This window comes from Rhinatrema bivittatum, chromosome 8 (genome assembly GCF_901001135.1).
Source record: "Rhinatrema bivittatum chromosome 8, aRhiBiv1.1, whole genome shotgun sequence".
Classification (NCBI taxonomy): Eukaryota; Metazoa; Chordata; class Amphibia; order Gymnophiona; family Rhinatrematidae; genus Rhinatrema; species Rhinatrema bivittatum.
In genome coordinates this window covers 180,076,058-180,089,997 of record NC_042622.1, presented here as the reverse complement: position 1 = coordinate 180,089,997, position 13,940 = coordinate 180,076,058, and the positions used below count along the sequence as shown (strand labels likewise).

Genomic DNA, 13,940 nt, shown 5'->3' with positions numbered 1-13,940 from the left:
AAGCTCTGAGTCTTCATGCAGCATGACCCTGTGCTAGGATGCAGGGTTTTATGTCACTCCGGTGGCTGTAAATAGATCCTATCCATACCCTGCCCTCTCCTTTCCTTATCCCGTATCCTCTTTCCCTTATGGAAAAAAAAAATTCTCCTGTTTTCAGTGAATTTTCTAGGAATTTAGGGCTAAAAGGCCCACAAGCGTAGCCATGATTCTGATTTCTAGGACCTGGCTTTAGGTTGCTTTCCTCCTTCAGGGACCTGTGTGCTCCCATTTTGGGAGCAGCTTTCAAAGCGCAGAATCCATGGGAACTTTTCACCCTCCACCTTTCACTTTAAAAAAAATTGCTGAAGGAAAAGGACCCCACAGAGATTTTCAGCCTTAAACAATGCTCCCACCCTGACCCCGCCCCGGAAACGCCTCCGCTGCGGCGTGGAGCTACATTTGCAGAGTGGTCAGTTTTAAAGACCATCATTTTGGGGGGGGGAGGGGTTGCCCCCTTCCCCCCCCCCCGGAATAAAAAAAAAATCTTTTTATCTGTGGGAATTGCTGTGAGATTGCATTCCCTGTGTCTGTGCGGGGAACGTGCTTTGTGGAAGGTGTTGCTGGGCCCAATATTGAAAGCTGGCCATTTAAGTAACTTGGCTGGATATAAACTTATCTGGCTACGTCACAAGGTGTATTCAGCAGCACGGCTATGTCGCTGAATATGCACGTATGTATTCATGCTCAGCCGTATACGCTCTATACAGGGGTCTAGCGTAGCCAGTTAACTTATGCAGCTGAGACCGACTGTGGCTGCTTAGTTGCATACGTTATGCAGCTAAGTCACTCTGCCCCAACCCACCCACTGCCTGCCCGGAAGTTATGCTGCTAACTGTTTAGCCATATAAGGGACTTGGGCTGCTAAGAAGCACTGCTGAATGAAAGTGGACATTCAGTGGCCGCTACTTAACCGCATAAGTCCTACTTCTTCGGCTAAGTGGCACTGAACACGCTTTGAATATTGAGCCCAGTGTGTGTTTAATCTTTGGATTATTTTATTTAATGAGCTCTGGCCATGGTAAGGAACAGTGCGTTTCCTGATCATCGCTACCACGCAAAGAGAGAGAGAGAGGACTCATTAGCCGGGTTAAAAACAGGAGGGGGGTGCCGGTGTGTGGAAACTGCAACTGGCTTGACTCCAGTTGATTCCTGACAAATAGGGTTTACGGAGTCAGGGGGCAATATAGGAACTCCCCTCCCCCCTCCAAGTAACCCAAAGCAAACGTATTTATTTAAAAAATGCGCAAGCTGCCCGTGCTGCGGGGGAAACCTTTCATCGCCTGTGCTGATAGATGACTCTCTCTCTCTCTGTGCAGAGCAGCAAATGAAAGAGGCCATGCTGAACCCTCACTAGCGGCGTGCTCCCTTCTGTCACCGCTAATATTTCTAAATAAATAAATAAATGAAATAATAAAAAGTGCTTGCGGAGGGACTGTAACCCTGTCACTTTGTTCTGCAGCTCAGAAAGAGCAGTGGCTGAGCGGCTTCTTTGACTACGACTCGTTCTCGGAGATCATGCAGCCCTGGGCTCAGACTGTGGTGGTCGGAAGAGCCAGGTACGTATTCCTCAGACCTCGCTGGAGCCCACCCTGGCTGGAGGGGCTGCCGCAGGGGTGGACAGAGCCTTCTCCCCCCCCCCCCCCCCCCCCCCCGCGCTTAGCTTTCTAGTTTGAAGCTATCTCAGCCAGCGGCCCTCGTGAAATGAGTTGGTGGCTTTTGGTAAGATTTCAGGCGGCTGGGATTGCCAGGACACACTGCTTTGTACCCTTTTTACACAGTCTCGGCAGAGGTCAAAGGCTTTGAGTGGACATGGAAATGGAGTTGCCCTCTGATGTCTTAGAGGTAGTCCCTGCTCCCCTGCCCGGCAGGGCACGATGTGAGAAGCTTGCAGTGCCCGCTACCCACACTGTATCTCTTCTGGGGGGGGGGGGGGGGCAGGGGGAAGGCAACTACATCAATTCCTACCCTTTCCCATTTCAGATCAAGTCATTTGGCCCTGAAGCGAGATATCGCAGGCTCCCAGCAGGCCCCCAGAAACATTTCCGACGTATGACGGTGGGAGCTCACCGCTCTGTCGGCGCAAACGCACATCCTGCATTTGCGAATCTTTCCCATCTCCCTGATGGAGCGGTCAGAAACCCAATTCCACCAGCGTACCTCAGCCTTCTGCCCAGAGACACCCTGGCACCTTCAGATTGGGGGGGGGGGGGAGGGGAGGGATGGCATCGCCGGGAAGATGGGGCTAGGAGGAGCTTAAGCAGCGCTGTCTGGTAAAGCTAAGATGTGAATGTGCCAGGAGGATAGATTCTCCAGGGCCTTCTGCCTCTCCAGCCTTTCGCTTCTCCTAAATTCATTATAAACATTTAAATGGCGGGGGGGGGGGGGGGGGGGGAGTCTGCTAGAATTGTAAGTAACTGTAGGGAGAGAATAAATAGGCTATTACCCCGACAGTGGGCAGGAAGGAAGTATTTCACTTCTGGCAGTGTTGCTGGTGAAGCCGCTCCAGCTCAGAGGAGCCTCTCCATCTTAAAACATACGACGGTTCCTCCTATTTCTCTGCCTCTCGCCCTCTCCTAAATTTCCTCCGAACTTTCCTTTTGCTTCAGCTTCACACAAGAGGGAATATTTCTTCTTTTGGGGGGGTGAGAGTGGCGGATGTCCGGAGTCACCAGCAGCAGCAGAGGTGGAGGTAACCAGAGCTCTGCAGTACGGGCAGGCGGGAGAGGGCTGGAGGTCTGGACAGGAACACCCAGAACAGCAGAGGACCAAAAGGGAGAATCGACACAGCCCGAGTGGCGTGGTGCCTGCTTAAGGCTTCCAGGAAGATGTGGCTAACTCCAGGGATTTCATTTCCTTGGTTTACTGTCTCTGGGAGATGCGTTCTGCTCCGAGCCTTGCAGACTGTTGAGAGGTTTGGGGCTGTGAGCTATAACTGGGTTAGGGGTAGAATGGGTGACGTAGGAATTTAATTTGATTTTTAATCTTGTGTTATTTTTATTGTAATTGTAGGGTGGGTAGGTTGAAAGGTGGAAGCTATTTTAGTGCAACGGATGGATGGGTGCATTAGATGAGGTTGGAAGGTGGGTGGCGGAGATTTGTATTTTGTGTGTGTGATTACATTGTATCGGCTTCGAGTGGCTTCTGAGTAAGCAGAAATCAAGTCAGAATAAATAAATAGCAAAACTGATCAGCGCGCAGCAGCCGAAGGGATTTGGCGTGTTCTCGGATATATTTAGGGGAGGGGAATATTGGTTACACACACACCCCCCCCCCACACACACACACAGAAAAACAACAAAAAGTATAAGGAGCAACCTCCTGCAAGCAGCCAAGCTTGTCCCCCTGGAGGCTGAGAAACGGTGACAGTCATGGCACAGATCCTGGTGGAAAGGGGAAGGAAAGTTAATAACCAGGGCTAGGGCAGAGCAGGCAGACTGGGTCAGTCCCTTATCCGCCAACATTTCCTCAGTTGTGTCGCTGTGTATCTTCCTTCTGGTGGGGATCCTCATGTCAAGCTGCCAGTCCCAGGCTGCCTTGGCTGTAGGGCTGGATTATTTCACCAGGCTAAGGTACATCAAATTTAATAAGGATTGTGTAACTGCACTGTTGGGCACCTGTGGATTTGTGTCTGCTCATGTCCCTGGGTGAATCAGCACAGGGCCACAGGTTGGGACACTGGGCCAGGACCTGAGGGTTGTTGAGGTTGGCAGGAATTCCTCTAAATCTGATGGTCACCTGGATGACTTCCTGCCTGGAAACATGATGGCCAGGTGAGCTTTTATGGTTGCCACTGTTCACTTGGTCACAGATTGTTGGCAGGAATCCTTCCATCCTTTGATGGCTATATGGATGTCTTCGGATTGAAACTGATGGGCTAGATCCATTTTATATGTTAGCTATGGGCCATGTTGCTGCTGGATTTCTGTCGCCCCGTGGAACTGCTTATTGTACAAAAATCACGGTCAGGTTTCTAAAAATGTTCAGTGGCTACATTTAGGGAGATTTTCAGCAGCAGTGACTTCATCACTCTATCCAGCTGCTTTAGGATGAGAGGAGCCCTCAGCCGTTCCTTATGTGCGTCCGTGACCTTAGGCAATTGAATATTTCCCAGGTTTTCCCTCACAGCATCCAGAGAGCGTGACTCCTTTCCCTTACAGTATGACCGAAAGGTGTCATTAATAATTTGGGGATTACACGACAGCCGCACATTGTAAGTCCTTATATTCCCTCTGGCTCTTTTCCTAAGCAGATTCACTAGCAATTTACCTGCCTTTTTACCATGTTCATAAACTTTCTGTCACATGAAACGCATCGAGCTTTCTGTTGCCTCAGCCTGTAACAATTCCAGTTCACGCCCCCGAGCCAGAAACTGCCTCCATGTCCGTGTAGAGCACCCCTTCTTATGGCGAACCTTCAACCTCCCAGTTTCTCTTTCCAGCACCCGTTCCTTGGCCTCTCTAACCCGTTTGTAAGCGCTGGTGTTCCTGATAATCCTACAGCGCAGGACCGCTTTCAGTGTTTCCCAAAGAACCACCGGACTATGGTCCTCCGTGGAATGAATTTCGTGAAACGCTTTGATCTCTTTTGTGATCATATCCCTAAAATCTTCCTGTCCCTAGCACGGGAACGTTTAAACGCCAGATATGTTCTCGTGGCAATGCCTGCAAAATATGAAGAGCGAGCTCTATAGGGAGATGATCTGATAAACAGGGAAGGATGATCTGCTCCCCTCACTCTACTCACGAGGCTCTGAGAGCAAAGAAAACAGGCTAAATGACGCTAGGTGTCATGGTCTGACCAACAGTGGGTGTAGTCCCTACTACCAGGGCAACTAGCCCTCCGTACATCAACCCGGTCTGCCCCCCTGGATCACCTGCTTCAACCCTTTATTCTGTTCACCTCCTCCTGGCCGTGACCTGTCCGTAGCAGGATCCAAACATACATTCCAATCCCTGGAAGCTAAAATGGGAAAAGATGAGTTCGCAGCCACTAGATCCCTCATTTGCAAATAAAAATCATTCACTACCGCCGACGACTGCCCATACAAGACCCCCTCTTGTAAGAACGAAGCTACCTCCTGGATCCTCCTGGGCAGGTCTTTATGAATAAGAATACAATCCCCCCCCCCCCCCCCTACTTTTGAAATTGAAAGAAGCATAATATATCTGCCCCATCCTTCCCTCGGAAGCTTTTCCTGTTCCTCATCAGTCAGGTGAGGGTCGATGCAGCAGCTCAGTCTTGAGGGAGAGTATTTTTAGACATTGAAAAATGTGTTTCCTCTTTATTAGGGATATAATGCCCCGAACGTCACAAGACACTACATTCATTTTGGAATCGGCCATCCCCATATGAAAAATAATACATCCAGCATCTCGTACATGTAAACTCTGACCATAGCTACTTCTTGTTATCAATCCGCACAAGTAGTGAACACTGTGGGGCGGATTTTCAGACTCCGCGAATAGGCCTACTTTTGTTTGCGCTCCAGGCGCAAACAAAAGTAGGCTGGATTTTAGCAGATACGCGCGGAGCCGCGCGTATCTGCTAAAAACCTGGATCGGCGCGCGCAAGGCTATGGATTTTGTATAGCCGGCGCGCGCCGAGCCGCGCAGCCTATCCCCATTCCCTCCCCTCACCTTCCTCTCCCTTCCCCTACCTAACCCACCCACCCGGCCCTGTCTAAGCCCCCCCCTTACCTTTGTCGGGGGATTTACGCCTCCCAGAGGGAGGCGTAAATCCCCGCGCGTCAGCGGGCCTCCTGCGCGCCGGGACGCGACCTGGGGGCGGGTCCGGAGGGCGCAGCCACGCCCCCGGGCCCGCCCCCGGAACGCTCCCGACACGCCCCGAAAACGCCGCGCGCCAGGAGGCCTATGTAAAATAGGCCTCCCGGCGCGCAGGGCCCTGCTCGCCTAAATCCGCCCGGTTTTGGGCGGATTTAGGCGAGCAGGGCTCTTAAAATCCGCCCCTGTGTCTGCCATTTTTATTTTTCAACCACCCTACCAACCCTCCAAATTCCCCCTTCAGCAACTTTAACACCCAATCCCCACGGTACAGAAAGAGCCAAACGCCATCCACTAAGCACCATTCCAACCATCTTAGCCCTTCCACTCTCCTCCTCCCCGCCTCATCCCATTTTCCAAGCGACCTCACTCTCCGTCAGGAGCATCCTCGGGACCGAAGCTCTGCCACCTTATTCCATTCAGACCCCACCCCTTGCTTCCCCTCCTCCTGAACCTGCAAACCCCCGCTACCCCACATCTCACCCCATCCCCCTCTTCCTCCCCCATTCGTACTTCAAAATCTACAGCATATTTTACTCAGCATTTGCCATGCCCGCCCCACCCAATCAACCCACTGCAAGTGAAAATAACAAAAATTGTCAGAATTGTCAGGTAAAGACATAACCTGCAATAAAAGGACGACATATCACTCCAGCCTCACATTACAAATAAAGAAAACCACCTGGTCATGAGTTTAGCCTTCAGCCCGATCTGTAAAGGAAACCAGGCAGACAGCGTCAATTCCCCCCCCCTTTGTGTTCGTCTCAGTGTCCTCTCCGAGGTGCCCCCCAGATGTCTCCTCCTGCAGCCGTCCTTTCTCCAACTCTTTCTGGGAGCTTCTGTGCCTCTTCCTTCTTGATGCACCTCGAGCAGCCCAGCACTCCTGAATCCACCACCCCCCCTCAGCTCCCCACCCATATATTACCATCAGCCACCCACGTATACCTCCCTCCCCAAAATCCCACTCACCCCTCCCCCCCCCCCCCACTCAAAGAAGTGTTCAAAAAAAAGCATTGTCACTGTTGAAGTAGAAACTAAAAAGAAAAAAAAACCCACATAAGACAGAAAAAGGAAAAAACAAAATGAGCATAACGCTGTCCAGGGGAATCACAAGTGCATGCTGTGTTCGTGCCTGATCTTTGTCCCATCGTTCTGCTGTGCCCTGTTCCAGTAATTGCAACCGCTCTCTGCGCTGCGTTCACGTGGTTAGGCCTCGGATGTCGCTGCCGCATCCTTCTGCTTGTGAGCCTGCAGGACTCCCCCCCCCCCCCCTCCCCCCTCCCGTTCAATCCAAGTAGTGCTGGATCTCCGCCGGCAAATCGAAGATTTTTGGCCGATTATTTATCATCACTTTCAGACTGGCTGGGTACAGAAGAGCATACACGAAGCCCTTCCTCTGGATTTACCTTTTCGGTCATTGCAAATCCAGCGCCTTTTTCCTGGACTGCCTCGGAAAAGCCCTGACAAAACATCACTCGCTTATTCTTGTAAAACAAAATTATCACCTTTCTCTCTGGCTGCATTACAATGTGCGTTTTACCCGTGAAAGTGTGCGTTCGGGGCCAACCCTCCGGACCAGGAGCCAGCGCGAGTGCTTGATGAACTCTTTCAAGCTTAATGTGCCCCCCGCTCCTTCTCAGATAGGCCAAACGACTCCGGGAGCCAGCGTTTTGAAAAATGTAAGCAGGGCTGTACCCTCCTCACCTCTCTGGTAGCCCCGCTATCCGAATATTCCTCCGGAGACCCCCTATTCTCGAGATCATCGATTTTATCCATCATCTCCGAGTACCTCCGTTTCTTACCGTTCATCTTACACCCTGCCCCGGTCAGCGCCTTCCTCGTTTCCAACGCATCTATCCAAGTCGAGTTGTCCTATACTGAGGCCACTAATTCAGCCACTTTTTCCACAACTACTGCTGATTTCTTATTAATCGTCGCGGTACGTTTTATTGTAAAGGATTCAAATAGGGTTTTTAGCTGCCTCGGGTTTCCAACTTGCGTTTCCAATGCGGGCCCTTCATCCTCTGAGGCCTGGTCTTCGGCCTGCTCCCTGCTACCAGCTGATACTTTATTATCATCTTTCACCGATTTTGCTAGGCTTTTCAGCCCACATATTTATTTTATTATTTAACTTTAACTTTTAACATATCCGGTAGACATTTAGAGGGGACGTCTAGAGTCATCTTTATAATACGTTTGTTCCCTGTGAGGGCCAAGGATTGCAAAGGATTATGTGTTGGCGACTCAGGAGCATCAGCAGCTCATGTCTGTCTCCTTCAGCACATCACATGATCCCTCCCCCCCCCAGGATTCGTAACCACAACAAATACCCTGCCTGAGGCCTTCAGGTTTATTTATTTCTTTAAATTGTATATTCTGCTCTTATCCTATGTGGATAACATAAAGCGGGGGTGGCCAACTCTGGCCCTCAAGAGTCACAAACAGGCCAGGTTTTCGGGATATCCACAATGAATGTGCATGAGCGAGATTTGCATGCGCTGCCTCCATTTTATGCAGATCTATCTCATGCATATTCATTATGGATATCCTGAAAACCAGGCCCGTCCTGTGGCTCTTGAGGTCTGGAGTTGGCCACTCCTGACATAAAACATACAAAGGTTGCTTTTGGATTGCAGTTCCCTGCCCTCCTGCTCATATATGCTTGGGATTTTATGGTGAAAATGTGGCTTACATGCTTGATGGAAACAGAATATAGAGCTGGGGCTGGGTTTTGACTAGGGCAAGGATCACTGGGCAGGAACATGGCTGTCACCCAGCACTGGAACGGGAAATAAGCAGAAGTCTATGCTTCTAGTGTAACACACAGAAGGTACGTTGCCTGGTCGCCTTGAGTTCTATGCCACAGTTCCCACCTACTCCTGCCTGTTCAGAGACAGCTGTGCCTTCCTGGAACATCTGTTGTGGGTTCTCCACCTACAGGCCCAGCTTCAGGCATAGGCAAGTGCTTAGGATGCCGAGGTGATGTTTGCTAACGAGCTGCGGTATATAAAAACCCTTAAATAAATTAAATAAAATGCCAAATTTTGAAGGTGCCCAAATATCCGGGCCAAAGAGAAGTCTGCTTCTGCTTGCTTTAGGGTCATGCGTCAGCAGAGCTGCCACACCATTGCTTGTGCGTGCCAAAATCTTAAATCCAGCCCTCTCCACCTGAATGGATTTGGAAGATATTTGACAGAACCTCAAGAAGAAACTTTCTAACCAAATTTTAGCCAAATCTGTCCAGAGGGAGGAGCCCCAAAGCATGCGTATGGCCAGGCTAACAGAGCCACCACAACGGGTGCTTTGCACTGCTGAAACGCACCTAAAAAAAAACCCTACATCCTGCGTTTAGTATTCTGTTTCCACTCTGCAGCATCTGTGTGCACAAGAGCAACTGTGGAAACTGACATGTTTTAGCAGATACCACAAGAATGCATGAGATGGTTTCTTACAGACAATCCAAAGCCTTAGATTTGGTACGGTAGTATCACCAGACAGCATTAAAATTTTAAAACCATAACAAGTTTTCAGTCCTCTCCCCTCCCCCCTTTCCCCTCATGAGCAGAGAAACCACGCCGTATCTCAGTGTCTCTTGTTCCAAGTGTTTTGAGGTGTCGGTACATAGTCCGTGCTCTCTTGTGTGCTAATGCTGGGTTTCCTCTCCCCCGGCTTGGCCCGCAGACTGGGCGGCATACCTCTAGGTGTGGTCGCTGTGGAAACCAGAACGGTGGAGCTGAGCATCCCGGCCGACCCGGCAAATCTGGACTCGGAAGCCAAAGTAAGTAAGACTTGCTGACCTTTCTAAAAAGTTAATTTTATGTGGCTTGAAGCGCAGCATATTTTATTGGTTGTTAGGTTTTACAGAAGAGCGTCCACCACAACACTCGCTGCTTTGCACCATAAAAGTGAGAGTCTCAGGGTGCCTGTGTGATTCATTCCCTCCCCAGAGCGGCACAGTTCACAGTGAAAACATATTTTGTTTTGGTTTGTCTTTTTTGAGGGGTGAGGAGATTACATATCTAAGTTGCTGCACAAAGAAAATGGAATTTCAGAGCTTGCACTAAGTTCTCTCTACAGCTGATGGCCAAGGATTTACTGGGCATTTAAAAGATCTGGTGCTCAGTTCCATAAGCCTCCACCCACCTTACAGGCAGTTGTGCAGCGCTGTCTTCCTGCACTGCACAACTCTGAGGTTTGTCTCATTTTATCTGTGCTCTGTGATGAGGTGACCATAAAAGACAGGTTGAGCTAGCCCTGGGATTACTCCCACTGCATCTTTGGGCTTGTCGATACAGTTTCTTCGGGACTTCAAGTCAGACTGGCTCAGCCTGGGCCGTGTGGCATGGGGCTATCTGGTTTCCTTATTCTGCTATTAATTGCATCAGTAGCATGGGTTCTTCTTAGTGTTTGGGTAATTGCCAGGTTCTTGTGGCCTGGTTTGACCTCTGTTGGAAACAGGATGCTGGGCTTGATGGACCCTTGGTCTGTCCCAGCATGGCAATTTCTTATGTTCTTATGTAACTCTGTGCCTTGCCCTTTCTTCTTCGTCAGATAATCCAGCAGGCTGGCCAGGTATGGTTCCCCGATTCCGCTTTCAAGACGGCTCAGGCCATCGAGGACTTCAACCGCGAGGGCCTTCCACTGATGGTGTTTGCCAACTGGCGAGGCTTCTCGGGTGGCATGAAAGGTGATTGGGATTTGCATGTTGGGGGAAACAGCATCCTTTACATGCAGGCCCACATTTTAAAGCTCTTCAGAGGGGAGTTCGTTAGTGCAAAATGTTTTCGGTTCAGCGGGTGCTCTCCATAGGATTTTCAAAGGCATTTTTGCTGGTAAACCAGCATTTTGCCCGCAATAATGGGTTTCACATAACTGCCAGCCTGATATGTGAGTAAACTTGCACTTGTGTATGTTTAATCAGACTGAGGAGAGGCATCCTGGGGATAGGGTTTGGGCTTCCATGCATACTTTTTTGCATTTTCAGAAGTGTGCATATAAATTTTCCTGAAAAGTTTCTGTGCCATAATAGCAGGTATAATTATGTGTAAGATTCAGGGGGATCATTTCCCTGTACGTACCCAGATCAGTCCAGACTCCTAGGTTTTGCCTCCCCACCAGCAGATGGAGACAGAGAAGTTTTGACTGACTCCGTCCTATACCCCTGAGGTGCCACCTAGAGTCTCAGTATTACACTGTACCCAAGCAGAGAAAAGTAAACTAGTACAACCAAAATTTCCCCACCCCTCGTAGAGCAGAGGGAATGAAAACTGGTAACATGAATGACAACATGCCCCTTCTCCTACCCTTTGAAGATGGGCGCACAATATCAAAATGCATTGAATAAATCTGAAGAATATGAACATCAACCGACCGAGCGGACTCTCCATTTCCCCATGGGTGGGACTTTGGACTGATCCGTGGTACTACAGGAACGAAAATAGGCAGGTAAGGACCAATTTTCCTTTCCCTGTATGTACCCGGATCAGTCCAGACTCCTGGGATGTACCAAAGTTTCCCTAACCAGGGTGGGATTGAGAGAGCCCCGCTTGGAGAACACTGGCCCCGAAGGAACCGGGCTCTGTGGCCCGGACATCTAGACGGTAATGCCTAGCAAACGTGTGCAGTGATTTCCACATAGCTGCTCGACAAATCTCTTGCGGCAACACCTGCTGACATTCCGCCCACGAAGTCGCTTGCGATCTAGTAGAATGAGCCCGGAGACCGACCGGATTTGGATGGCCCTGAACCAGGTAAGCCGAAAGCCAGCATGCAGTGGTGGTCCTTGAAGCTTTCTGACCCTTCCTGGGACCTCTCCATAGGACAAACAGATGGTCCGAAAGACGGAAACCGTTCGTGACCTCCAAATAACTTATCAGCACGCGTCTGATGTCCAACTGTCTTAACTCCCTAGACTCGGAAGTAGAAAGATCTAGGCCCGCCAAGGACGGGAGCTCCACCATCTGATTCAAATGAAAAGAGGACACTACTTTCAGAAGAAAGGAGGGAACCATTCGTAAAGAAACTCCTTCGTTAGAAATCCTTAAGAAGGGCTCCCGACAAGATAAGGCCTGAAGCTCAGAAACACGCCACATCGATACGATAGCCACGAGGAAAACGACCTTCAATGTCAGATGTTTCAAGGTCGCCCACTTCAGTGGCTCGAAAGGCGCATTACAAAGGGCAGGGAGAACCAGGTTGAGCTTCCACGAAGGACAGGGGTTCCAAATCGGAGGACACAGATGTTTAACGTCACGCAGAAAACGAACCACAGCCGGATGAGACGCTAGAGCAAGGCCCTGTACCTTTCCCCGAACACTACCAAGGACTGCCACCTGAACTCGTAAGGAATTGAAGGCTAGACCTTTTACTAGACCTGCCTGCAGAAAGGCCAGAACATCTGGAATAGTAGCCCTGGATGGCTCCACCGCGTGGTTCAGGCACCAGTCCTCGAGCATACCCCAAACTCTGATGTAGGCTGTGGAGGTAGAAGTTTTACAGGACTGCAAAAGCATAGTAATCACCTCCTCCAAGTAACCCTTATTTCTCAATCTCCGCCTTTCAAAAGCCATGCCGCTAGACAAAAGCGATCTACCTCTGTGAAATAAACAGGACCTTGTCGCAGCAGACTCTGGGACGGATGAAATCTCAGCGGGCCGTCTACCACCAGATTGAGAAAGTCCGCAAATCACGGGCACCTTGGCCACTCTGGCGCGATGAGTATCACCTTGCCCAAATGAGTCTCGATGTGGCGTAGAACCTTGCCGACCAATGGCCATGGCGGAAAGACGTACAACAGAAAGACGTACAACAGAAGCACCAGAGCGTCTACACCTTCCGCTCCTGGCTCTCTTCGACGGCTGAAAAATCGAGGAGCTTTGGCATTGCGATACATTGCCAACAGGTCCATCGCGGGCCTGGACCATCGGTTGCACAAGAGACTGAAAACCTCGTTGGAGAGTTCCCACTTTCCTGGATCTTTACATGAATCCCGGTATATAAAAATGTTAAATAAATAAATAAATCCAACTGGTGGCGGCTGAGAAAATCGGCCTGCACAATGTCCACTCCAGCAATATGAGAGGCTGCTATCCTGTACCGGTGCTGTTCTGCCCCGCTGATTAAAAGTTGAGTCTCCGTCGCCACCGGACAACTCCAAGTTCCACCCTGACGATTGATGTAAGCCACCGTCGTCACATTGTCAGAGAGAATCCGCACTGATCTCCCCTCTACTAAGGGAAAGAGGGCCTGAGGCGCCAACTGAACCACTCTGGTCTCCAACCGATTGATCGACCAAGAAGACTCTGACCTCATCCACTGATCTTGCACTGTCGTTCCTCGACAAAGCGCTCCCCACCCGGAGAGGCTGCCATCGGTGGTTACCACTATCCAGAAGGGAATTTCCAAATCCACACCCCATCGTAAATTGTCTGGACACAGCCACCAAAGAAGACTGGACCGTGCAAAATCCGTCAGTGGGAGAAGATGAAACTGTTCGGAGAGCGGATTCCACCGGGAGAGCAAGGCTGACTGAAGAGGATGCATATGTGCAAAGGCTCAGGGCACCAGTTTGAGAGTGGAAGCCATCGAACCAAGGACCTGCAAATAATCTCCTGGAAAGAGGCATGGATCGCAAGGTCTCCACCTGAGTGAGAAGCTTAGACAATCTTTCCTCGGTAAAGAAAACCTTTCCCAAGATCGTGTCGAACAAAGCACCCAAAAACTCCAAGGATTGGGAGGGAACCAGGTGACTCTTCTCAAGGTTGACCACCCAACTCAACGAGCTCAACATCTGTAACACCCTCTGCACCGCTGCCCTGCATAGGTGCTCTGACTTCGTTCAAATCAGCCAATTGTCCAGGTAGGGGTGTACCAAGATCCCCTCCTTTTGTAGGGCTGCTGCCACAATCACCATCACCTTGGTGAAGACTCTGGGCACCGTCGCCAGATCGAACGGTAGCACGCAAAATTGAAAATGATGCCCCAGGATCAGAAACCGCAGATATTTCTGATGATCTGGGCGTATAGGAATGTGCAAGTAAGCTTCTGTCAGATCTAGAGATGCTAGGAATTCCCCTTTGTGTACAGACGCTATCACCGAGTGAAGAGTTTCCATCCGAAAAC

At 50.1% G+C, this 13,940-nt stretch overlaps 1 protein-coding gene across 4 annotated transcripts in view; it reads left to right on the top strand.

The window, feature by feature from the left end:
• Positions 1–13,940, top strand: part of ACACA (acetyl-CoA carboxylase alpha) — a 210,694-nt gene that overhangs the window by 156,672 nt on the left and 40,082 nt on the right. For all 4 annotated transcript variants that reach the window (XM_029611735.1, XM_029611732.1, XM_029611734.1 and 1 more), the window contains 3 exons: positions 1,499–1,595; positions 9,501–9,597; positions 10,371–10,506. In XM_029611735.1, the coding sequence (XP_029467595.1) occupies positions 1,499–1,595; positions 9,501–9,597; positions 10,371–10,506 (330 nt within the window). The remainder of the gene's footprint in view (positions 1–1,498; positions 1,596–9,500; positions 9,598–10,370; positions 10,507–13,940) is intronic.